The 27,773-nt window shown below is 45.6% G+C and overlaps 1 protein-coding gene across 1 annotated transcript in view; it reads right to left on the bottom strand.

Moving 5' to 3' along the window:
* Window positions 1–22,652, bottom strand: part of LOC106598776 (dihydropyrimidine dehydrogenase [NADP(+)]) — a 38,102-nt gene extending 15,450 nt beyond the window's left edge. The window contains 3 exon segments of the mRNA XM_082973060.1: window positions 15,813–15,895; window positions 22,197–22,350; window positions 22,645–22,652. Of these exon segments, the coding sequence (XP_082829186.1) occupies window positions 15,813–15,895; window positions 22,197–22,350; window positions 22,645–22,652 (245 nt within the window).
* Between the last annotated feature and the right edge of the window lie 5,121 nt (window positions 22,653–27,773).

Genomic DNA, 27,773 nt, shown 5'->3' with positions numbered 1-27,773 from the left:
CAGAAAGACACTGATGGTTGACAATACACTACACACCACATAACATTATCTTGTACTGTATATATACGATACATGTGAAGAGTTTCATTCCAAAACGCTACATATCGATTTTCAGATTTTTTTTTTACAATTATTTTTTTGAATTTATGAAAGAGATTGATGTGTTTCCCCCCCCCATCTAATCGTGGCATAGGGTTGTTAAATGACAGAGATGTATTTGTTTGAAACCTATCACTAGATTGTTTGTCTCTCTGAAATAAAACCATAACATTTTGTAGCAAAATAAGATAAATCTGCATAACTCTCAGAGAAAAAGTAGCTAGCACTGCAATGTTTTACACAGTCAAATGTGACGAAAAGAACTGTAGAAACTATACATTTGTGACATCAATATTAATATATATATATAAAATGTATCAATACTGTAATATGAGATCTGGGCTCTACATTTTTGTCATTTTAGCAGACGCTCTTATCCAGAGCGACTTACATTTTCTTCCCGTACTGGTCCCCCGTGGGAATCGAACCCACAACCAGTGGCGTTGCAAACACCATGCTCTACCAACTGAGCCACACGGGACCACACTAGTCAAAAGGTGTGCACTGTTTAGGGAATAGGGTGCCATTTGGGACAAGACCTACCTCTAACCAAAACACTAGCATAAGGCTAGATTTGTGATCTGTTGAATTGATATGTTAAATATACGGAATACGAACATTCCATTCCATCCAAACAATGGATTGATAGTAACACACATCTGACATGTATGAATAAAAATCCTGAGGACAGTAATATTTTACACATATATAAAGGTAGCCATAAGCACTCATTTCTCATGAAAAACACAAATGGGAAAATTGGTGGATATACACTCTTATAAAAAAGTTTCCAGTAGGGTTCTTCAGCTGTCCCCATTGGAGAACCCCTTTTGGTTCAAGTTAGACCACTTTTTGGTTCCAGTTAGAACTTGTTTTGGCTTCCATGTAGAACTCTGTGGAAAGGGTTCTACCTGGAACCAAATAAGTTCTACCTGGAACCAAAATTGTTTCTTCAGAGTTCTCCTATGGGAACAGCTGAAGAACCCTTTTAAATTGTAGATAGCACCTTTTTTTCTAAGAGAGTAGCGTTTTGGAAATAAACTCTGCATGTACACTCTTTTATCCGGTTTCTAACAAGTTTGCATAGAGTTCTTCATTAAACAACCCATGCCCAATCCACCTCACCCTAAGCCGTGTCTGTATGCTGTGTCGGTAATTGCACAAACCTGTTGCTGAGAACTAATGGTGCCCAGGCCTTAACAAGGGATCCACTTCCTGGATCGTGGATGACTCAACATAAGTAATGAGAACAGGGTGTCAGCAAGCCGCAGGAGTCCGTGGCCCCTGACAACACTCCCCACCAGCCCCACAACCCCCCGTCCCTCACCCTCAACTCCTCAATCGCCCTACCCTAGGAGGAACACACACGCGCCCACACACACACCACTCAATCTCCCTAGTCTCTACCCTAGGAGGATCACCTCCCCCCACCTCCCTCTGACTCTCCATCCCTTCCTTAGCCACGGAGAGATGAAGGCACGCCGGCTGGACTTTGATGTCAGACATTATTAGCTGTCAGGGAACCTGCATTTTTCATAAGCATTGCAGGTCCCTCACAGCGGGGAAGATCCTAGCCCACTCACACAGATACTATGACATTTAGCTGGGTTAACACAGTATAGACCTTGGTACAGACCACAGCGTGCACTGCCACCAGTGTGTCTGTCTCTCTTGTCTCTCTCTATTCCCAACTCTCATCCCCTACTGTGAAAGGAAAACAAATGTTAGTAACATGTTAAATAGGGATGACTTTTGGCCTATGTATGCCGTGTGGTGTTATGGAATCAGCCATGGAAACACATAAGTCTGTTGCACGTTTAACAGAAGTACAAATTGCTCAATACGCTGGAAAAGTTAGATGTCACAACGCCATAGCTTTACCTTACAACCCAACTGACCTTCCCACTACTCTGGTTGTGTTGACTCAGCAAACAGAGAGAAGCATAGTCCAAAAGAATAAAGTTCCCTTTCCGTTTCAAAACAGTTCCGATAGGTTTTGATTAAAAGCACTGTGTGAAAAGAATGGAAAGATGTTTGGGTCTTTATGTGTAAAAAAAAAAGATACACGTAAATATCACTATGTGATGCGTCGAATACGTTTTTAATATGACGCGTCAAATAACAAAATGCTATTATAGAATGTTGTGTGTGCTGAATTTGCATGCACAAGCCAAGTGCCACCACTGCAGTCAGTACAAAAGTCTGCAAACGAGCACGCACAAAGGCCGAAATGTGTTTACTATGTGTTTACGATACTGCAATGGTAATATATATATTTTATTTATTTATTGAACCTTTATTTAACTAGGCAAGTCAGTTAAGAACAAATTCTTATTTACAATGACGACCTACCAAAAGGCAAAAGGCCTCCTACGGGGGGGATTAAAAATAAAATAAAAATATTGGACAAAACACACATCATGAAAAAAAAGACACAGCATGGTAGAAACACAACATGACAACAACATGGTAGCAACACAACATGGCAGCAGCACAACATGGTAGCAGCACAAAACATGCTACAAACATTATTTGGCACAGGCAACAGCACAAAGGGCAAGAAGGTAGAGATAATAATACATCACGCGAAGCAGCCACAGATGACCAGTTTACAGAGGAGTAAAGAGTGCAGTGATGTGTCCTATAAGGAGCATTGGTGGCAAATCTGATGGCCGAATGGTAAAGAACATCTAGCCGCTCGAGAGCACCCTTACCTGCCGATCTATAAATTACGTCTCCGTAATCTAGCATGGGTAGGATGGTCATCAGAATCATGGTTAGTTTGGCAGCTGGGGTGAAAGAACAATTATGATAGATGAAACCAAGTCTAGATTTCACCTTAGCCTGCAGCTTTGATATGTGCAGAGAGAAGGACAGTGTATTGTCTAGCCATACTCCCAAGTACTTGTATGAGGTGACTACCTCAAGCTCTAAACCCTCAGAGGTAGTAATAACACCTGTGGAAAGAGGGCCATTCTTCTTACCAAACCACATGACCTTTGTTATGGAGGTGTTCAGAACACGGTTATGGCAGAGAAAGCCAAATTGGTGCACAAAATAAGCTAGTATTTGTTCGACCGAATGGGAAAACAACTGCGTGAGCATTTGACATGAGATCAGGATCAAACGTGCAGAATTTTTTTTTTAAAGGCTCAGTTGTCCAACAGATAGATAACAAACTAAACAAGCTAGCCATCTACCTAGCCCTGTTAGCCCAAGCTAACGTTATGACAACAGTGTTTTCCACAAGTAGATAGATGAGCCAGTCAAATAGAAAAAGTAGCCAGCCAGGCATCCCCGAAATAACTATATTTTGGTGGCCTCTAGCACATTCTAATGCATGGCTCATCAACTACACCGAACAACAATATAAACACAACATGTAAAGTGTCGGTTCCATGTTTCATGAGCTGAAATAAAATATCCCAGAAATGTTCCTTATGCACAAAAATATTATTTCTCTCATATTTTGTGCACCAATTTGTTTACATCCCTGTGAGTGACAATTTCTCCTTTGCCAAGATAATCCATCCACCTGACAGGTGTTGCATAGCAAGAAGCTAACTAAACAGCATGATCATAGCACAGGTGCACCTTGTGCTGGGGACAATAAAAGGCCACTCTAAAATGTGCAGTTTTGCCCCACGCAACAAGTTTTGAGGGAGCGTGCAATTGGCATGCTGACTGCAGGAATGTCCACCATAGCTGTTGCCAGAGAATTGAATGTTCATTTCTCTACTCTAAGTCACGTCCAATGTTGTTTTAGATAATTTGGCAGTGTGTCCAACCGGCCTCATAACCACATGTAACCACGAAAGCCCAGGATGACAGCATGTTCCAGTTCCCGCCAATATCCAGCAACTTCGCACAGACATTGAAGAGGAGTGGGACAACATTCCACAGGCCGCAATCAACAGCCTGATCAACTCTATTCGAAGGAGATGTGTCGCGCTGCATGAGGCAAATGGTGGTCACACCAGATACTGACTGGTTTTCTGATCCACGCCCCTACCTTTTTTTGTTGTTACAGTATCTGTGAGCAACAGATGCATATCTGTATTCCCAGTCATGTGAAATCCATAGATTAGGTCCTAATGAATTAATTTCAATTGACTGATTTCCTTATATGTACTCAGTAAAATCTTTGAAATTGTTTTATGTTGCGTTTATATTTTTTGATCAGTGTGAACAGCTGCGGGCTGTTTTTGTGCATGGTCGTGGGTCCGGAACATAATGACAAATAATTTGTAGACTGCAAACTGATACACTGCTCGCTTAACCCGGAAGCCAGCCGCACGAATCTGGCGGAGAAAACATTGTCCATCTGGCTACCGAAGTCAGCTTGCAGGCACCCGGCCTGCCACAAGGATTCGCTTGAGTGTGATGGGACAATGAAATCCCGGCCGGCCAAACCCTCTCCTAACCCGGATGACCCTGGGCCAATTGTGCGCCGCCTCATGGGTCTCCCGGTCACAGCCGGTTGTAACACAGCCTGGGATGCTTACATTTGTCTCTCTATTATGGTGGGAACACTTGGTAAAATATTTCCAAAATTAAAATCACTTCCTGGTGTTTTTGCAGTGTTTTATGTCCAACAATGTTTTTTTTATTTTTATAAAAAAATAAATATATAGTACCAGTCAAAAGTCTGGACACACCTACTCATTCAAGGATTTTTCTTTATTTTTACTATTTTCTACATTGTAGAATAAAAGTGAAGACATCAAACCTGTGAAATAACACATATGGAATCATGTAGTAACCAAAAATGTGTTAAACAAATCAAAATATATGTTAAATTTGAGATTCTTCAAAGTAGCCACCCTTTGCCTTGATGACAACTTTGCACACTCTTGGCATTGGAGTGTAGAATTTTTTGGGTGGTATTTTGTAGAAAGACATGACTTATAAATTACTGAAAATGTATGAATTCAGTGTATTTTGTAGGTCTAGGCAGATATGATCAGGACTATTTTCTAAGGGAACATTAAACCTTTTTTAAGATTTAACCTGTCTAATCTTGAGATTAAAGAGATTAATTTCTTATTTACAGTTTTACTGGAAGATATGAATTGCCCCATGATGTTTGTTCTTTATAAAAAAATAAATAAGTAAAGTAAATAGCCCAAATTATCTTGAAAAATATCTAAAAGTTTAGTTTTTCCAGGTTTCCGCTTTTCCAGGCTACTTTGCAGTTAACATTCAATTGAAAAGGTTTTTGAGAAAGCCTTTCATCTACCAGAAAACTGTTTTCATTAGCAGCATCGCTAACCGATACGCAAAGTAGTAGATGTGCGCACTGCACACACACAGGGAGGTGCATTCCCATTGCCTCTTCAGAAAGTTGCAGGAAGTATGAATCACTGATGCATTATGTTAATGTCTTATGATAAACCTGGGCAAATTAATTAATTTTCTAAACATTTAGTTGATTCCCTACTAAGGTCAATACATTTCTGAATACTGTTTTAATGCTTTTATTCCACGAGGAACCTATTTATCATATTTAAACCAGAATGAGGCTCTCCACTACCTATTGATCCTGCAGTGATGATTCACTATCTTCTTTGGATGTTTTAATTCAATGTTTTCATTTATCTACAGATAATCGCCAAAAAGCCTAGGCCTACCAGTAGCCAATGCAAATCACGGAGCCAAATGAATGGCTCTCTCACCGATGCGATTCGATTGGTTACACTCACTGACTGATGAAAGGAGAGTCACTCACTTTAGCGTCACTGTCTGACAAGCCCCGACATCCTAGGAAAGGAAACCTAGGAAATGATTTGGTTTACTTGTAGCAATGCGATACAATGGACATACACTGAGTATACTAAACATTTGGAACACCTTCTCAATATTGAGTTGCCCTCAGAACAGCCTCAATTCGTCGGGCATGGACTCTACAAGCGGTGGAAATGCGTTCGACAGGGATTCTGGCCGATGTAGACTCCAATGCTTCCCACAGGTGTGTGAAGTTGGCTGGATGTCCTTTGGGTGATGGACCATTCTTGATACACATGGGGAACTGTTGAGTGTGAAAAACCCAGAAGCATTGCAGTTCTTGAAACAAACCGGTGCGCCTGTGTAGTAGAGTTAAAATGGTTATTCCAGCAAACTTCAAATTATTAGAATAGTACACAACGCAGAACAGAACAATCAGGTTGAGGGTCAGTGGCCAAAAGCCCGCGAACAGGAATGTTCCAAGTTCAGACAGAAGGGGGGAGTCAGATCGCCAGGAACTTTACTTTTGGTTTCTAATTTTAATTGTTGCGCTACTGGTGATGCCTGTTGATGTTAGGTAGGCAGCTACAGTAGCTGAATGATGTTAACATCTTCAGGTTTTGTTTCATTAAATGTATTTTATTTTATCTGGGTGCTTACGTCACCTACTAACACCCTGGTACTACCCATAGATCCCGCTCTCCTCAGTCTGAGAAAACACTGAGAGAGAAAGAACAACTTGTCAGGTGGTGCATTGGAGACTGATGTGTTCCTGTCCTGTCTTTTCATAATACTATTGCAGATCAACATAAAAGCCTAAAAGACAGCCGTGGTGTCGCTCTTCATTTCTTGGTTCTCCTGTGGTGCATAAGAAACCCGCTACAGATTGGTGCCGTGACCCGGATCAACAGATCAGCTGCAGCAGATCGCCGGGGGACCCCTAAACAGAACTGGATCGACATCACACGTTTAAAACATTTGAGGGCAAGGTGAACTTTGGACAATATGTTGCATATGCCTCAGTTGTGTGAGATTACAGAACAGGAGAGAGAAGACATATCAGGTTTTGGTGATAACAATGTACATGTTACTCCGGTTGGTGTTACTGTGAGAGGTTCACAAGGTATGGCCACTGGGGTGGGGCGGGGGGCTCAGTTGGCCAGTATGGGGGAACATAGTGCTAGAGCCAGTCCTCTTAGATACCCAGCAGTCGACACTAGAGTGCCAAGTGTCAGTAGTAGCCAACCAGAGCATGTTAGCAGTAGCCAACCAGGCAACGATGACAGTGAAGAGTCCCAGAAGGCCGTAGGGGGAGAAAATGAGAACCGAACACAATTGCAAGCCCTAGCAGAGTTACTCAAACAACTGGGCAGTGAAATAGGTAATCAAGTTGCCGCTAGTCTAGCAGGGGCTGGTCCAAGCACTTCCCCTCCCCAACCAATAGTAGAAATACCTGATTGGTCAAAGGTCAACCTAATTCTGAAGTCAGACGTCAGAGAACCACCACACTTCCGGGGTGATAGCACAGACCGGTGCACAGTAACTGAATGGCAAGAACTTATGCAAGCTTACTTGAAAAAGAAGGGATGCAGTATATCAGAACAGGGGCAAGAAATACAGGACAGACTAATGGGGCGGGCTAAAGACATAGTCAGAATTGGGCTCCGTGGAAACCCCCTTGTTAACATAAGCAGAGATCCTGAAGCCATATACAATATCTTGAGGCAGCACTTTGGAGAGGCAATCTCATCAACAATCCCATTAGGATACTTCTATGAAACCTTACCAAGACAGGCAGAGAGCTGCTTGGATTATTGGGTTAGACTGAACAAAGCAATTGACCTTGCCAATGAGTGCTTGCAAAGACAGGGAAAAAGAGTGGATGATCTAGGTCACGAGGTGACCATGATGTTTGTTAAGCACTGCCCTGATCCGGCACTATATGCCGCTCTTAGGTGCAGGCCTATTGAAAATTGGACCGTTGGAGATTTGCAGGCAATGATTGACAGCCATCACCGAGACAAACAATCAGCCAGACACAGGGCGCAAAGTACTGCCAAGGTAGAAGTTGTGATGACCCCCGACGCTTGGTGTATGACTCAACAACAAGCAGTCGGTCAAAATAATTCAGCCACACCCACTAACAGCGATCAGGCTCCATTGAACAAAGTGATTTCTCTCCTGGAAAAGCTCCTGTCAACCCAGGAACAAAATCAAAGGAGAACTTCAGCCAGAACGCCACAAACTAATACTGCTGCTGGTCCCTGTACAATTTGTAAGGCCTCAGACCATTCAACTCAGTCGCACTGCTTTAAGGAGGGGTTATGTTTCAAGTGTCACAGGACAGGCCACAGAGGCTTTGAATGTCCAGCAAGAAAACAAGTTGGAGAGGCAACCGCCGAGGCTCCCCCTGGCCCCGCTTTAAACTAACATGCTCACGCCAAGAGGGGGGCGGTGTGGGCGAACATGTTACACCTCCACAGAACACTACAGATATAAGGACTGGAAACACAATGAAAACCGAGGTGATTTATCCAAAAATAGAGAGTAATGACAGTCTTTTCTATGTTCCAGTAATGGTGCAAGAAATTGTAGAACTTCAAGCTCTGATAGATAGTGGGTCTATGACCTGCACGTTAAGTGAGTCAGCTGAAGACACACTTCTGAGATGTAATGTGATAAAACCAGAGTCTAGAAAGCCAACTCAAGTAGTTCTTGTAGGCTGTGGGGGCAACCAGGCACAGCCTAAGTATGAATATGACTTGAACATTGATCTTTTAGATTGCAAGATGGCAGTGTCTGTTTTAGTTGTACCTGGACAGACAGATGACATGATAGTTGGATCGAACGCCATAAAACACATAATGCAACAGGTTAAGAAAACAAAGTGGTATTGGGACAGCCTCTCCAAACCTGCCAAAGGAGATTCACATGGACTTTTACTCAGCATGCTAGCCAACGTGAACCGTTGGCACGGTGACAAAATACCAGACAAAGTGGGAACTGTAATGCTCAAGCAGAGTGTGACTCTCATGCCTCAACATGAACATTTGGTCTGGGGAAAACTGAAAGAAAAGGTACCGCTATCAGTCGGTAGTACTGTAGTCATAGAGGCCACTACAGCACGATCTGCACCAAGAAATGTCCTAGTAGGACGCACTGTATGTCCTTTGAGGGGTGACAAGTGGGTCCCCATGAAAGTGATCAACATGTTGGACCACCCTATTATTCTCCGCCGTAACACCAAGTTGGCCGATGTGCACCCATGCCTAGCCCTAGAAGACCTAGAGCTCTATGCCAGCCATGCTGAGAACCCCAGTAAGGTCCAGTCTGCCCTTCAGAATGTCACCCAAGCTGGGGAAGGATGTTCATTTGGTGGAAAAAGGGCAAAGAAAGAGTATCTACAAAAGTTGGAAGAGTTGGGCTTAAAAGAAGTTGACATAGAGTCCTGTGAAGTGTCTGACATGTGGAAAGGAAAACTAGTGGACCTTATTGCTCAGTATGAAGGCATCTTCTCCAGGGACCGACTTGACTGTGGAGAAGCGAAGAATGTCATCCACCGTATCCGACTCAAAGATGAAAAGCCTTTCCGGCTGCCGTACAGGAGGGTCTCTTCATCCGACTACCAGAAACTGAGACAGACGCTGGAGGAAATGGAGGAGCGGGGCATCATCCGAAAGTCCAGTAGTGAGTGGGCCTCCCCCCTTGTCCTGGTTTGGAAGCCGTCAGGAGAGTTGAGAATTTGCACTGATTTCAGATGGTTGAACCAGAGGACAGAGAAAGATGCATACCCATTGCCCCATCAAGCCGATGCTCTCGCTGCTTTGGGGGGGAACTGCTTCTTCAGTACTATGGATTTGACTTCGGGATTCTACAACATCCCCATACATGAAGATGACCGCAAGTACACAGCGTGCACAACACCCACGGGTTTATTTGAGTACAACAGAATGGCTCAGGGGTTATGTAACAGCCCAGCAACATTCGCCAGAATGATGACCTCGATCTTCGGCGACCAGAACTACTTGTCCCTCCTGTGCTACTTGGATGATCTCCTGGTTTTCGGGAAGACTGAGCAGGAAGCCCTGGACCGTCTCGAAATGGTGTTCTCCCGCCTTAAGGAACACAACCTGAAGCTAGCGCAAAAAAAATGTTACCTCCTCAGAAAATCTGTCAAGTTTTTAGGCCATATCGTCACGGCAGAGGGCATTGCAACCGACCCAGGAAAAGTGTCTGCAATCAACGACATCACAGCAGCTGACCTGATGGAAAATGATGGGAAAACACCTTCACCCACCAAGGTCAGATCATTTCTTGGTATGGCAAACTATTATTCCCACTTCATTGCGAGTTTCTCAGGTTTAGCCAAACCACTGTTTCGTCTGATTGCAGGACAGAAAAGTAAGCGGAAAGGAGAAAAAGGAAAACCTCATGGCATGGCCCATAAACGTCTGAAACCTGAAGACTGGACTTCTGAATGTGGGGAGGCGCTGGAGAAGCTAAAAGCTGCTGTCTCCCAAAAAGCCGTGCTGGCTCACCCAGACTTTAACCTGTTAGGGCTAGGGGGCAGTATTTGCACGGCTGGATAAAAAAATGTACCCGATTTAATCTGGTTACTAATCCTACCCAGTAACTAGAATATGCATATACTTATTATATATGGATAGAAAACACCCTAAAGTTTCTAAAACTGTTTGAATGGTGTCTGTGAGTATAACAGAACTCATTTGGCAGGCAAAACCCTGAGACATTTTCTGACAGGAAGTGGATACCTGATGTGTTGTATTACCTTTAAACCTATGCCATTGAAAAACACAGGGGCTGAGGAATATTTTGGCACTTCCTATTGCTTCCACTAGATGTCACCAGCCTTTACAAAGTGTTTTGAGTCTTCTGGAGGGAGATCTGACCGAACAAGAGCCATGGAACGATGATGGCCCATTAGACACCTGGCGCGCGAGTTCATGTTGGGTACCCTCGTTCCAATACGTTATAAAAGAGAATGCATTCGTCCACCTTGAATATTATTCATGTTCTGGTTAAAAAAGGCCCTAATGATTTATGCTATACAACGTTTGACATGTTTGAACGAACGTAAATATATTTTTTCCCCTCGTTCATGAAGTGAAGTCCGGCGGGCTTAGATCATGTGCTAACAAGACAGAGATTTTTGGACATAAATGATGAGCTTTTTTGAACAAAACTACATTCGTTATGGACCTGTGATACCTGGAAGTGACATCTGATGAAGAGAATCAAAGGTAATGGATTATTTACATAGTATTTTCAATTTTAGATCTCCCCAACATGGCGGCTAGTCTGTATCGCAACGCGTATTTTTCTGGGCGCAGTGCTCAGATTATTGCAAAGTGTGATTTCCCAGTAAGGTTATTTTTAAAACTGGCAAGTTGATTGCGTTCAAGAGATGTAAATCTATAATTCTTTAAATGACAATATAATATTTTACCAATGTTTTCTAATTTTAATTATTTAATTTGTGGTGCTGACTTGAATGCCGGTTATTGGAGGGAAACGATTTCCTGAACATCAACGCCACAGTAAAACGCTGTTTTTGGATATAAATATGAACTTGATAGAACTAAAAATGCATGCATTGTCTAACACAATGTCCTAGGAGTGTCATCTGTTGGAGATTGTAAAAGGTTAGTGCATAATTTTAGCTGATTTTATGGTTTGGTGACGCCTGTCTTTGAATTGGCACAACATTACACACGACTCTTGTAAATGTACTGTCCTAACATACTCTAAATTTATGCTTTCGCCGTAAAACCTTTTTGAAATCGTAAAACGTGGTTAGATTAAGGAGATGTTTATCTTTCAAAGGGTGTAAAATAGTTGTATGTTTGAAAAATTTGAATTTTGACATTTATTTGGATTCAAATTTGCCGCTCTTGAAATGCACCTGCTGTTGATGGAGTGCACCACGGGTGGGACGCTTGCGTCCCACCTAGCCCATAGAGGTTAACAGACCATTTCTCCTATCAACAGATGCATCAATGTATGGCTTAGGTGCAGTACTTAGCCAGACATTTGAGGGTGAGAGTAGGCCCAGACCAGTAGCTTTTGCAAGCAAGACTCTGTCGAGGTCCCAGTCCCGTTACCCAGCACACAGATTAGAGTTCTTCACTCTTAAGTGGGCTGTGTGTGATAAGTTCACCCATTGGCTGAAGGGGAATAGATTCACAGTCCTAACAGATAACAACCCCCTGACATATATAATGACGAAACCAAAGCTAGATGCCTGTGAGCAGCGGTGGGTCTCTAAACTGGCCCCCTTCGACTTTGACTTGAAGTACATCCCCGGGCCCCAGAATGTCCCAGCAGACCTGCTTAGTCGACAGCCATTCGTTGGAGCTAGGAAGGCAAGTGAGTTCCCAGAGTATGTGACTTCAGAGTCCATCCAGGACGCATTCAAACTGTCAGTCAATATCCAAGGTGGTGAGATCCTGGCTCAAGTCTCTTCTGAACGGGTGAAAGCAGTTTTGGAGTCCTGTCTGGAGTGGGATGCGAGTGTGCCAGTGCGCACATTCCAATTAGCCCAGTATTCTGCCAGCATCCCTCAGCATGAAGGGGGAGTGGCTACTCTTCCAGTCCTTTCTCCTGATGTGATACGGAGAAAACAGAAGGCGGATCAGGTGCTGGCCCGAGTGGCGTACTTTGTTGAGAGGAGGAGGAGACCTTCGCGGAGAGAGAGGGCTCATGAGACTGCCCAAGTGTTGAGAATGCTGAAGCATTGGGATAAACTCGAAATCAAGGATGAGATCCTCTACCGAAGATCTAAGGACAGAGTTGTCAAGAAGAGGTACCAGCTGGTGGTGCCAGACTCCCTTAAAGCCATCGTTCTGAGGGGAACCCATGATGAAGCCGGCCACCAAGGCCAGACTAGAACACTCCATTTGGTACGTCAAAGGTTCTTCTGGACTGGAATGGAAGGGGAAGTGAAGAAGTATGTCTCCTACTGTAAGCACTGTGTGGTTGGCAAGACAATGGAGCCAGAGGCTAGGGCACCGTTGGAATCTATTCAGACCAGCACAGCGTTGGAACTGGTGTGCATAGACTTCTGGTCAGCAGAAGGAAGGAATGGAGAGAGCGTTGATGTACTCGTCATCACAGATCATTTTACGAAGCTGGCACATGCGTTTCCTTGCCCGAACCAGACAGCAAAGGTGGTTGCCCAGAAGTTATGGAACCAGTTCTTCTGTGTCTATGGGTTTCCCCAGCGGATACACTCTGACAAAGGAGCAAACTTTGAGAGTCACTTAATCGCAGAATTGCTACAAGTCTCAGGAGTCAAAAAGTCCCATACCACTCCATATCATCCTATGGGTAACGGTCAGACGGAAAGATTCAACCGCACGCTCGGAAACATGATCCGATCATTGCCAGCGAGAGCAAAAGAAAGATGGCCCCAGATGATACAGACGCTCACCTTCTCGTACAACTGTACCACACACGAAACGACAGGATTCGCACCGTTCTTCCTAATGTTCGGCCGAATTCCACGGCTGCCAGTGGACATCATGTTTGGAAGTACCCTGAAAAACGAAGACGTGTTGACTCATGACGAGTATGTTGACTCGTTCCAAAAGGACCTGCGAGAGGCTGTCAGGATCGCTCAGGCCAACACCACTGAAGCTCAGAAAAAGCAAGCAAGGCAGTATAACAAGAGAGTGAAGGGTACTGCCCTGGAGATTGGGGACCGAGTTCTCTTGGCAAACCGAAAGGAAAGAGGAAAAGGTAAACTTGCCGACTTGTGGGATTCAACGGTCTATGTGATCACATGGAAAGACCCGTCTGTGCACATCTACAGAGTCGAAGATCCTACTACCCTACACCTGGCACCTACTACCATTCTCCGTTCAAAGGCACTTACATATTTTGTCTTGACCATTCACCCTCTAAATGACACACATACATAATCCACGTCTCAGTTGTCTCATGGCTTAAAAATCTCATTAACTTGTCTCCTCCCCTTCATCTACAATGATTGAAATGGATTTAACAAGTTACATCAATAAGGGATCATAGCTTTCACCTGGATTCACCTGGTCAGTCTGTCATGGAATGAGCAGGTGTTCTTAATGTTTTGTATACTCAGTGTATAACCCCGTTTCATGATTTATGAATGACAAAGGGATATAGGGATCGACTTTATTCAGTCAGTTCGACACTTTTATAAACTAGTCAACACTTGCTGTTCAGTTGTCAATCAACACACAGTAAATATCTTAGGCCTACTTGGCGCCACGACTCTGCGTAGCTGGCTATGTGATCAATGATTGTGTCAGAAAACAATAATTAGGCTATTGGATTTAGACTCATCGTTACTACTTACATTACATAGGACGTGCAAATTCACGAGCATCTTGCTCTTTCTCCCTCCGCCGTGTAAATAAACTGCAACCAGAGATCTGTATATAATGACAATATGTTTATGTCTCCGCCTAAACAATGGGAGTCGTTGTCCCAAAGGTGGGAAGGCAGTTTAGGTACAACATAAACCCATAGAAACGCATTAGGCTTATTTTGGACAGATTTTGGCGAGTGAAACCTCTCACTTTGCCTCTGCTGCGTTTCCCTGTCATCGCTCGCTTTGTAAAAGATCACTAGAAGATGCATATCGTTCAATCTACCGGGAGAGGGCTCAACGGACTAGCGAATTGAAACTTTTAAATGAAAAGTAGCCTAGTTAATATGAAGTGGAAAATGTAGCTGCCTGAAAATAAGTGTGTAACCGGCTGATTAGCCAACAACTGGCGCTAATGGGAAACACTGTGAACAACTAGCTAGCTTCATCTGGCTAGTGTGGCTTGACTGGACCGGGTCCGACTATCATCAACCAAATACAAAAACAGTTTTAAAAATGAGGGGTATTTTAGATGATGACACCTCGTTACATAATTAGCTAGCTAACTATAGCTACTGAAACAGATGATATCGTTTTGCCATCTTTTTGGGGGAGAACATTGTTTGCATCCATTAGCTAGCTAGCTTTATTTCTGACTAGCATTGTCCCAGAGCTTGCAGCGGCAGGTGCGCAAGACAAAACTTTAACAGCATCATAGCATAGGTATCGGTGAATTGCTGTGACATATGAAATAGGAGTGATAGTGTAATCAATGTGTAATAACTACGTACAAAATTATTGAACATGTTAAATTATTATGTGCGATCATATTCAGGTCCTGATTGGTCAACAAGCTTATTTGACGTGTCAAATAGTGTTATTTGACATGTATCTTTTTTGACACGCAAAGACCCAAATTATGTTCCATAGAAAAGTACTACTGCTATCTTGTTTCAAAACTATGAATCTTGGAAAGTATTATTGGCTGCTCCAATTATATTCACAAGTATAAAAACCTCACCATATGCAGTACTGTATGCTACTGAAAATGGCTTGAAATGAGTTGGTATGAACAGTCTATTTATATGTATTGGTAATGTAATTAAATGTACTTCTACTTACGGCAGACTTTGAGATGTGTTCATGTCATTTGTCCCCGTGGAATGAAATCAGTCCGCGATATACCTAGCCATGTGTTAAAAAAGCAACCGTCTTCACACGAGAAAACAGATTGGCAATCTTGTCACAATGTCAAAGGTCTCCCTCCTGTGATTTCCAATGACTGCTAAATAAATCTCAAGCTCTAATTGCAAACACCCTTATGATTCAATGCTTAAAGTACTCCGATATTGCCTGGGGACTCCACATAAGCATTATTTTCAACAAATGAAACATCTTTTTTTTTACAGCGTGTAGCCAATCTTGGCGTTCCCCTACAGAAAAATGAATCCCTCCGAGAGGGAGAGGTTGAATGGTGACTATAAAACTAATTTGTTCCCCCAATAATTAGGAATGACTAAGAACACCCCCCCCCAAACCCCTCCATCACCACTCCTGTTATTGCGATGGTGACGTTTCCATGGCGACCCATTCCCCTTTTCTCATTTCCTCCTCCTTTCACCTGAACGCCTCACAGAGTGCCCAGTGTTCGCTTAGAGTCATGTGCTTGATATCGTCAAAGTTGTTCTCCAACTTCCCACAGCTCTGGAGAAAGAGAGGGGTAAGTGCGAGAGGGAGAAAGAGGGAGAAAGAGAGAGGAGAGGAAAAGAGAGAGAGAGATAGAGATATATGTTAAATACTGTAGATGACGAGTCCATCCCAAGAAACAGAGGCAGAAGAAATACTATAAAATCTGAACGCATTGCGCACTTCTTCATTATAATGTACCATAGCAATGGAATGCGGTTTTATATATGACCTTTTAGGATGAGTACACCACTGAGTAATGCACTATAGCCAAAGATACAGGCCTCTTATAAATTCTTGTTTCAAATAAGGATGATTAATTTGAGCTATTTAACATAGTAACGCGACACGGTTTACATTATCTGAAGGGAATCTATAGGGATCCGTTTTATTCCGTCGACAAAGTTCACCATAAGCTGTTTCCTTTATTTAATAACCTAATACAGTTCAGGCCTATACACTGTTCACTGACTTAATCCTCTTAATGATGCACAATGGGAGAGTAAATACAGCCAGCACAGTAGGCCCATTTTAGATTAAAGAGCAGGGAGGTATTTGGGAGCTCAGTGGAGAGTGGATGGGAGTTGGATACGGAGTGGGTTGGGAGACATTTAAAGCTAATGCATATATAATTTTATTTCACCTGCCTCCACCATCAAACACACCTTGAGGCACTCTGATAATTGATATGTACATTTAAATGCCGATATAAAAAAATCCCTACCTCACATTTGGTATGTAATAAATTGAGCTTCAAATGTAAATCTGCCTCACCTAAAGTCCATTCTTGTGGGAAGCTGCTATAGACCACCAAGTGTTAACAATTAGTATCTGGATAATGTGTGATATGCTTGATAATGTGCATTCGGAAAGTACTTTTTCCCTTTTTGTTACGTTACAGCCTTGTTCTAAAATGTATTAAATATTTTTTTCCCTCATCAATCTACACACAATACCCCATAATGAGAAATCAAAAACAGGTTTGTAGACATTTTTGCAAATGTATTACAAAAAAAACAAAAAAATATGTTATTTACATAAGTATTCAGACCATTTACTCTGAATACTTATGCTGCCAAAGGTGTTGAAGCACCTCAAGTCTTCTTGCATATAAGGCTACAAGCGAGGCCACACCTGTATTTGGGGAGTTTCTCCCATTCTTCTCTATAGATCCTCTCAAGCTCTGTCAGGTTGGATGGGGAGTGTCGCTGCACAGCTATTTTCAGGTCTCTCCAGAAATGTTTGATCGGGTTCAAGTCTCAGCTCTTGCTGGGCCACTCTAGGACATTCAGAGACTTGTTCCGAAGCCACTCCTGCATTGTCTTGGCTGTGTGCTTAGGGTCTTGTCTTATTGGAAGGTGAACCTTCGCCCCAGTCTCAGGTCCTGAGTGCTCTGGAGCAGGTTTTCATCAAAGATCTCTCTGTACTTTGCTCTGTTCATCTTTCCCTCGATCCTGACTAGTCTCCCAGTCCCTGCCGCTGAAAAACATCCCCACAGCATGATGCTGCCACCACCATGTTTCACCGTAGGGATGGTGCCAGGTTACCTCCAGACAGGATGCCTGGCATTCAGGCCAAAGAGTTCAATCTAGGTTTCATCAGACCAGAGAATCTTGTTTCTCATGGTCCGAGAGTCCTTTAGATGCCTTTTGGCAAACTCCAAGCGGGCTAACGTGCCTTTTACATAGGAGTTTCTTCCGCCTGGCCACTCTACCATAAAGGCCTGATTGGTGGAGTACTGCAGAGATGGTTGGCCTTCTGGAAGAAGGAATAAGAAGAACTCTGGAGGTCTGTCAGAGTGACCATCGGGCAGTGGTGGAAAAAGTACCCAGCTGTCATACTTGAGTAAAAGATAGAAAATGACTCAAGTAAAAGTGAAAATCACCCAGCACACTTCAACACTCAGACATAATTTACAAACTAAGCATTTGTGTTTAGTGAGTCTGCCAAATCAGAGGCATTAGGGATGATCAGGAATGTTCTCTTGATAAGTGTGTGAATTAGACAATTTTCCTTTCCTGCTAAGCATTCAAAATGTAACTAGTACTTTTGGGTGTCAAGGAAAATGTAAGGAGTAAAAGAAAAGGTACAATATTTTCTTTAGGAATGTAGTGAAGTAAAAGTAAAAGTTGTCAACAATATAAGTAGTAAAGTAAAGTACAGATACCCCAAAAAACAACTTAAGTAGTACTTTAAAGTATTTTTAATTAAGTACTTTCCACCACTGCCATCGGGTTCTTGGTCACCTCCCTGACCAAGGCCCTTCTCCCTCGATTGCTTAGTTTGGCCAGCGGCCAAATTAATACAAAATGAAAAGCTGAAATGTCTTGAGTCCATAAGTATTCAACCCCTTTGTTATGGCAAGCCTAAATACGTTCAGGAGTAAAAAAGTATTTTAGAAAGTCTCGTAATAAGTTGCATGTGCTCAATCTGTGTGCAATAATAGTGTTCAACATGATTTTTGAATAACTACCTCATCTTTACACTCCACACATACAATTATCTGTAAGGTCCCTCAGTCGATCAGTGAATTTCAAACACAGATTCAACCACAAAGACCTGAGAGGTTTTTCAATGCCTCGCAAAGAAGGGCACCTATTGGAAGATGGGTAAAAAAAAGCATACACTGAATATCCTTTTGAGCCTGGTGAAGTTATCAATTACAATTTGGATGGTGTATCAATACACCCAGTCACTACAAAGATACAGGTGTCCTTCCTAACTCAGTTGCTGGAGAGGAAGGAAACCGCTCAGGGATTGTACCATGAGGCCAATGGTGACTTAAAAACAGTTAAAGCGTTTAATGGCTGTGATAGGAGAAAACTGAGGATGGATCAACAACATTGTAGTTAGTCCACAGTAGTAACCTAACTGACAGATTGACAAGAAGGAAGCCTGTACACAATAAAAATCTTCTAAAACATGCATCCTGTTTACAACAAGGCACTAAAGTAATACTGCAAAAAAAAATTGGCAACGCAATTCACTTTTGTGTTTGGGGCAAATCCAATACAACTCATTACTGAGTACCGCTCTCCATATGTTGAAGCATAGCGGTGGCTACATCATGTTATGGCTATGCTTGTAATCATTTAGGACTGGGCAGTTTTTCAGGATAAAAAGAATGGAATGGAGCTAAGCATAGGCAAAATCCTAGAGGAAAACTTTCAGTCCTGCTTTCCATCAGACACGTAGAGATGAATTCACCTTTCAGCAAAACAATAACCTAAAACACAAAACCAAATGCTTACTAAGCAGATCGTGAATGTTTCTGAGTGGCCGTGTTGCAGTTTTGACTTAAATCTACTTGACAATCTATGGCAAGACCTGAAAAGGGTTGTCTAGCAATGACCAACAACCAATTTGACAGAGCTTGAACATTTTTTTAAAGAAAATTCGGCAAATGTTGCACAATCCACGTGTGGAAAGCGCTTAGAGACTTACGCTGCCAAAGATGCTTCTACAAAGTATTTACTCAGGGGTGTGAATACTTATATAAATTAAATATTACTGTATTTAATTTTCAATAGATTATGAAGTACATATAAAGTGGGTAAAACAGTATGCAAACATTATTAAAGAGATCAGTGTTCAATGACTCTATGTACATAGGGCAGCAGTCTCTAAGGTGTAGGGTAGAGTAGCCAGCTAGCAATAGTGTCTGAGGTTCAGGGCAGGGTACTGGGTGGAGGCCAGCTAGTGGTGACTGTTTAACAGTCTGATGGCCTGGAGATTGAAGCTGTTTATGAGTCTCTCGGTCCCAGCTTTGATGCACCTTTACTGTCCGCCTTCTGGATGATAGCGGGTGAACAGGTCGTGGCTTGGGTGGCTGGGGTCCTTGATGAACTTCTTGGCCTTCCTGTGACACCGGGTTCTGTAGATGTCCTGGAGGGCAGGCAGTGTGCACCCGCTTATGTGTTGGGCCGACCACAACACCCTCCGCAGAGCCCTGCAGTTGTGGATGGTGCATTTGCCGTACCAGACTGTGATACAGCCTCACAGGATGCTTGCAATGATGCCTCTGTAGAAGTTTGTGAGGTTCCTGAGGTTGAAGAGGCGCTGTTGCTCCTTATACACCACAGTCGGTGTGAAGGGACCATTTCAGGTCGTCAGTGATATGCACAGGGAGGAACTTTAAGCTTTTGACCTTCTCCACTGCTGCCCCGTCGATGTGGGTGGGGGCGTGCTCTCACTGCTGTCTCCTGTAGTCCACGATCAGCTCCTTTGTGTTTTTGCCGTTAAGGGAAAGGATATTCGCCTGGCACCACTCCACCAAGGCACTCACCTACCTGTAGGCTGTCTCATCATTGTTGGTTATCAGGCCTACCCATGTTGTGTCGTCTGGAAGCTTGATGATTGAGTTGGAGACATGCGTGGCCAGGCAGTCATCGGTGAACAGGGAGTACAAAAGGGGGCTGAGCATGCACCCCTGTGGGGCCTCCGTGTTGAGGATCAGCGTGGTGGATATGTTGCTGCCTACCTTCACCACTTGGGTTCAGCCCGTTAGGAAGTCCAGGACCCAGCTGCACAGGGAGGGGTTCAGACCCAGGGCCCTGAGCTTAGTGATGAGCTTGGAGGGTACTATGGTGTTGAAGGGTGAGCTGTCGTCGATGAACAGCATTCTTACAGGTAGGTATTCCTCATATTCAGGTGGGATAGGGCAGTGTGCAGTGCAATGGCGATTGCATTGTCCGTGGATTTGTTGGGGCTGAATGCAACCTGTAGTGAGTCTAGGGTGTCAGGTAAGATGGAGGTGAAATGGTCCTTAACTAGCCTCTCAAAGCACTTCATGATGACAGAAGTGAGTGCTATGGAGTGATAGTCATTTAGTTCAGTTACCTTCGCTTTCTTGGGTACAAGAACAATAGTGGACATCTCGAAGCAAGTGGGGACAACAAACTGGGACAGTGAGAGATTGAATCTGTCCGTAAACACTCCAGCCAGCTGGTCTGCGTATGCTCTGGGTACTCAGCTTGGGATGCTGTCTGGGCCGGCAGCCTTGCGAGGGTTACCATTAAAGGCTGCATTAACAGTACTTAAATTGTGCTGATTATATTAAAAGCGGGCATGTTTGTGCTTTAGGATGAACTAATAATAACGTGTATGGAAAAATCAACACAAAAACCCTCCATGTGTTCCCGTTCTGGCAGATCGCTGCTCTCGCTCCCTCATTCCCTTCCCTCAGGGTACTCAGATTAGTCTACATATTGTAATCAGCTGTATTTGTCTCCTCCTAACATGAATTGTTGAGGGGATAGGATGTCTATCATCCAGCCTCCATCTCCCTAGGTACAATGAGGGGGGCAGGGGGGGTGATAATACTTATCCTGGGGGGTCCTGCTATTGCTAAGCTATATTACAGCAGGTGGAGAGCTTCTTCTTCCTCTTCCCATGTGCATTACACTTCCTCCCCCATCAACCTTTCCCTCTGACCTCTTAGACAGCACAATGAGTACACTGCGAGTCAGCCTTATTAGACGATGCCCTTACAAAACCAACACCTCAATGACATTTCAGCCGGGGTTACGAAGAGGCACAAGCTTTCATTAAGAAACCTTGCCAATGCCAATTTAGGGTGTTGAGAGGGAAGCACAGTGGACAGTTGAAAAGTCCTTTATGATTTAGGACCTGCATCTGGAAAGTCTCCCGACATGTTAGCCAAGCTCATTTGCGCTATACAATGCAACATAATTACAATTCCAATTACAACCGCCCGCCACGGTCGCCACAGGGATAACCATTGACATTTTCACTCGAAATTAGTAGTTGCATTTATATTCTGCAAAGGATTTGTCTAATCCAACATCTAGGGACTCTATTATTATTAATTAGACAAAATGCTTAGTGTTGGGAATTGCCGACATAATTTAAGCAGCTTATTAATATGCAGTCTCTGGTAACAAGATTTTTTTGTATAGTAGAACACTCGCCACATGGTGCGGTGGAACGGGGGGCATTAAAAATGTGCATTTGAATATGGTTAGAAGCCTCTGAAGCTGGATCTATGAGTCGATAACCAGAGGAAATGTGCAATATTAAACACATTTAGGGCAGCATCTGCTGGGTCTGGTCTTTCTGATTCATGTCCCATTGAAACTGATACTGTTGATCGGCACTCCAAAAGGTTTCAATCAGGAACGGAAAGGGAATTGTGACATTTTGAATGATTGTGATATAAACGTAACTACAGCATCGGATCAGGTTTTTTTTTTTCACTAAGTGACCTCTCCAGGGAAAACTCAGGGCCCTAGTTATTTTACCTGGGTCTAGAGTTTTCCTGGTGTTGTCATTGGGTCAGGAAAAACGGGGAAGAGGGTACACATGACGGACTTCCATCACAGCTCTTCTCTGGGTTTCTATTCCAGCGTTTCTTCTCGTTCTTCTTCACGGCTGTCTAGTGGATGGCAGCGTGGGTCTGCACCCTCGGGTTCAGGGACAGGATACTGTGTGTCACTGTCACGCTGGCTCCCGCTCTTCAGGCGCCAGGCTGCCCTGCATTACGCACTCCTGCCACCATCATTTACGCACCCCTGCCTTCCCTCGTCACGTGCTTCAACGATATTGGACTCACCTGGACTCACTCAATCACCTGTTTATTACCTCCCCTATATTTCTCAGTTCCCCAGCTCTGTTCCCCGCTGCTGCATTGTTTGTCATATGTGCGTGTTACCTGTGCGCTGACGCTGTTCCTGTCTTGTTCTATGTCTGTTCCCGAATACATGTCTGACTCCCCGTACCTGCTTCTCCTGTCCAGCGTCGGCTCTTACAGGCACATTGAACATAGCTCATTAACGCAGTGCGGCCTTATTGAACTAATACACTATCACAGCTTATTGTGAACTAGACAATGTCGTTGCAACACCACAGGGGTCTCAGTATTGAGTGGGTTTGAGAGTAGTACAGAGAAGCAAATAAGAGAGGGCATTGAGGCACATACAGTAGGAATTGTTTTATGAAGAATCATCAATGGTAGGACAGAATTTTGATGTGTTTTAATATAGCATATGTTTTTCTTAAGGCTACATGTTTATGGAGAGAAAAATATATTTCTACACTCTGCAAATAATCATAAAGTCAATCATTTTATAAATGTTCACAGTGAAATTAAATGTGTAACTCTAATGAGAGAAAATGTCTAATTGTGGCAAAACACCATCGGATTGTGACAACAACCTATGTTAATCACACAACACATTAATGTAATTCCTTTTTTATGACTAACATCAAGAAATAAAGTACCACCTAGGCCTAGTTTAGATAAGGAGGCAAATGCACTGTGAAAACAGAGACACATTGAGGCTGAATAGATTCCGATACTGCATTGCCTCCAGCTCTGACACACAGCGCCCATTGATTCAAGTTGCCAGTCAAATTATCATGGTACGTTCAAGTCTTTCAAGACTGGCACAAATGTAAAGTAGGGTCCTCTGTTCTGATGGCAAACACAATTAGCAACCAGTGCTAAATGAGGGAAAGGAGGGAAGGGGGGGTGGGCCTGAAGAGAAAAGGAAACAGCCATTACCGGCACACTAATACTAATTTAATGCTCTTTGCAGTGTAAAGGGAAACCATGTCTGTATTCATTTCAGTGCACACGGAGAGAACGATCAGACAAAGAGCAGAACAGAAGGACAAGCACAAATTGAAATGAGCCTCCCTTTGGTCCTGGTCCCAAACTGGGGCTTGAAGGCAGCGTGTGAGGTTGGTGCCAGACAGATAATAGTAATTGAAACGCACGATAACACACAAAGCAACCAGATCCAAGATGTGAGTGCAGGCTGCTGTCATTCAACTGGCAAAGTTGAGGTATTTATAATAAATAAATAAAAATTGTATTAGATAATGTATATACTATTATTGAAGGCACTCGTTAAATCCACTTCAGTCAGTGACGCGTTAAAGACATGGATTGTGTATTTGTGCCATTCAGAGGGTGATAAAGGGCAAGATAAAATATTTAAATGCCTTTGAACGGATTATAGTAGTAGGTGCCAGGCACACACGTTTTTGTCAAGAACTGCAACGCTAGTGGGTTTTTCACGATCAACAGTTTCCAGTGTGATTCAAGAATGGTCCACTACCCAAAGGACATCCAGCCAACTTGACACAACTGTGGGAAGCACCGGAGTCAACATGGGCCAACATCCCTGTAGAACGCTTTCGACACCTTGTAGAGTCCATGCCCCAATGAATTGAGGCTGTTCTAAGGGCAAAAGGGGGTATACAATTCAATATTAGGAAGGTGTTCCTAATGTTTTGGTACACTCAGTGTATGCTATATGTGAGTCGTTTCAGGAAACTAGGCGTATGTCGCGCGTCACTACTTCCCAGAAGAGCCATTTGAACAGAAATGCCTTCTGGAACATGTGAACTTTCATGTGCCTTAATTACAAACTTGTATGCCATCTGTAAATATGAATAAAATTGTTAAATTACGAGCCTAGTTGATTTAGCCACAGAAAAAGACAGCAACCGTCCCGCTAGCCATGAATGGCTGAGATAATGGATGGGCTGGATATGCCGAGAGATGAGTTCGGATTGGTCTGCCATGTAGCACGCTTGTATCTATAACATGAGCTGGTCAGTATGTGTAGGTAATACTTTCTAACACAGTTTTTTTTAACGTTATCACGTAGTAGAAGTGCATAAGTGTTACTCTCCACTTTTTGAAGGACCGAGATTGGAGTATGGTAGTTAGGGAGATGGAGAAAATTCTGCCGTTTGATTGCAAATATGCAGACGGAGTCGAAAAGAGAACAAACAGTAAGCTGTTGTTTAAAACAACTGTCTCCGGAATACATCTTCAAACTAAGGGCAACCATGGCATCCGTGACAGAGAGGGAGAAGCGTCCATCCATGTATAAGGGTAAGATAGTTTAGCTAGCTACATTTTCAGATATTACGTTTCTAATTTTGTCAAATCAAATCAAATGTATTTATATAGCCCTTCGTACATCAGCTTGTCACGCCCTGACCAGGTGAACTCTTCTATTTTGGTCAGGGTGTGGAATTTCTATAGTTTATTTTCTATGTTTTTGGTATAGCCTTGCTTTGGGGCGTATTTCTATGTTGGGTTCTGTCGATTCCCAATCAGAGACAGCTGTCACTAGTTGCCTCTGATTGGGGAATCATATTTAAGTTCCTTTTCCCCCCACGATGTTTGTGGGTTGTTGTCTCTTTTTGTTGGAGCAGTAGCGATACGTTTATTCTCTGTTTTGACCGTGTTATTTCAGTCTGTAATAAATAACATGAGTTCGCTCCCAGCTGCGCCTTGGTCCACTTCTTCCTTCCTGCACGACGATCGTTACAGAACAACCCACCAAACCAGGACCAAGCAGCGGGAGGAAAAGGAGCGCGAGAGATGGGCTCGCGAGGGAAAGGAGTTCTGGACCTGGGAGAGATCATGTCGGGGAAAGGACCCTGGCGGAAGGATTCCCAGGTCGAGGAGGTGATGCCAGCCGGTGGAAGGAGTCGCAGGCGGCGGTCGAGGAGGCCCGGAAGACACCCCCAAGAAAATTTTGGGGGGTGGCTAATGGGGTGGTCCGGAAGGGCAGAGGAAGAGCCCAGACCACTGCTCTCGTGGGGGATAACGGCGAAGGAGGAGGCAGAGATGTGGCAGGTCCTGGAGGACCTGCGTAGGGACAGCGTGGAGGAAGAGCCTTGGGTGGCAGAGGTGCGCACGGTATCGCCAGTGCGCCTGCACAGCCCAGTGCGCTCTGTGCCAGCGCCCCACATTTGCCGGGCTAGGGGGAGTGTTCAGCGAGGACGTGTTGTGCCGGCTCAGCGCTCCTGGCCTCCGGTGCCCCTTCTCGGTCCGATGTATCCTGCGCCGAGGACGCGCACTGTGTCTCCGGTACGGCTGCAAAGCCCAGTGCGTTCTGTGCCAGCGCTCCACACTTGCCAGGCTAAGGTGGGTGTTGAGCCAGAACGGGTGATGTCAGCTGTGCACTCCAGACCTCCAGTGCGCCTCCTCGGTCCAGGATATCCGGCGCCGCTTATGTGCACTGTGTCGCCGGTGTGCGGTCACAGTCCAGTCCGGCCCGTCCCTGCTCCCCGCACCAGGTTAGTGGTGCGTGTCCACAGTCCTGTCCGGCCCATCCCTGCTCCCCGCACCAGGTTAGTGGTGCGCGTCCCCAGTCCAGTCCGGCCCGTCCCTGCTCCCCGCACCAAGCCAGTGGTGTGTGGCCCCAGTCCAGTCCGGCCCATCCCTGCTCCCCGCACCAGGTTAGTGGTGCGTGTCCCCAGTCCTGTCCGGCCCATCCCTGCTCCCCGCACCAGGTTAGTGGTGCGCGTCCCCAGTCCAGTCCGGCCCGTCCCTGCTCCCCGCACCAAGCCAGTGGTGTGTGGCCCCAGTCCTGTCCGGCCCATCCCTGCTCCCCGCACCAGGTTAGTGGTGCGCGTCCCCAGTCCAGTCCGGCCCGTCCCTGCTCCCCGCACCAAGCCAGTGGTGTGTGGCCCCAGTCCAGTCCGGCCCGTCCCTGCTCCCCGCACCAGGTTAGTGGTGCGTGTCCACAGTCCTGTCCGGCCCATCCCTGCTCCCCGCACCAGGTTAGTGGTGCGCGTCCCCAGTCCAGTCCGGCCCGTCCCTGCTCCCCGCACCAAGCCAGTGGTGTGTGGCCCCAGTCCAGTCCGGCCCGTCCCTGCTCCCCGCACCAGGTTAGTGCTGCGTGTCCTCAGTCTTGTCCGGCCCATCCCTGCTCCCCGCACCAGGTTAGTGGTGCGCGTCCCCAGTCCAGTCCGGCCCGTCCCTGCTCCCCGCACCAAGCCAGTGGTGTGTGGCCCCAGTCCAGTCCGGCCCGTCCCTGCTCCCCGCACCAGGTTAGTGGTGCGTGTCCCCAGTCATGTCCGGCCCGTCCCTGCTCCCCGCACCAGGTTAGTGGTGCGTGTCCACAGTCCTGTCCGGCCCATCCCGGCTCCCCGCACCAAGCCGGTGGTGCGTGTCCCCAGTCCAGTCCGGCCCGTCCCTGCTCCCCGCACCAGGTTAGTGCTGCGTGTCCTCAGTCTTGTCCGGCCCATCCCTGCTCCCCGCACCAGGTTAGTGGTGCGCGTCCCCAGTCCAGTCCGGCCCGTCCCTGCTCCCCGCACCAAGCCAGTGGTGTGTGGCCCCAGTCCAGTCCGGCCCGTCCCTGCTCCCCGCACCAGGTTAGTGGTGCGTGTCCCCAGTCATGTCCGGCCCGTCCCTGCTCCCCGCAACAGGTTAGTGGTGCATGTCCACAGTCCTGTCCGGCCCATCCCGGCTCCCCGCACCAAGCCGGTGGTGCGTGTCCCCAGTCCAGTCCGGCCCGTCCCTGCTCCCCGCACCAGGTTGGTGGTGCGTGTCCCCAGGCCAGTCCGGCCCATCCCTGCTCCCCGCACCAGGTTAGTGGTGCGTGTCCCCAGTCCTGTCCGGCCCATCCCTGCTCCCCGCACCAGGTTAGTGGTGCGCGTCCCCAGTCCAGTCCAGCCCGTCCCTGCTCCCCGCACCAAGCCAGTGGTGTGTGGCCCCAGTCCTGTCCGGCCCATCCCTGCTCCCCGCACCAGGTTAGTGGTGCGCGTCCCCAGTCCAGTCCGGCCCGTCCCTGCTCCCCGCACCAAGCCAGTGGTGTGTGGCCCCAGTCCAGTCCGGCCCGTCCCTGCTCCCCGCACCAGGTTAGTGGTGCGTGTCCACAGTCCTGTCCGGCCCATCCCTGCTCCCCGCACCAGGTTAGTGGTGCGCGTCCCCAGTCCAGTCCGGCCCGTCCCTGCTCCCCGCACCAAGCCAGTGGTGTGTGGCCCCAGTCCAGTCCGGCCCGTCCCTGCTCCCCACACCAGGTTAGTGGTGCGTGTCCCCAGTCTTGTCCGGCCCATCCCTGCTCCCCGCACCAGGTTAGTGGTGCGCGTCCCCAGTCCAGTCCGGCCCGTCCCTGCTCCCCGCACC

The sequence above is a fragment of the Salmo salar genome, chromosome 03, assembly GCF_965601325.2.
Source record: "Salmo salar chromosome 03, fSalSal1, whole genome shotgun sequence".
Classification (NCBI taxonomy): Eukaryota; Metazoa; Chordata; class Actinopteri; order Salmoniformes; family Salmonidae; genus Salmo; species Salmo salar.
Note: the sequence above shows the minus strand (reverse complement) of the source record. Positions and strands in the feature narration are given on the sequence as shown.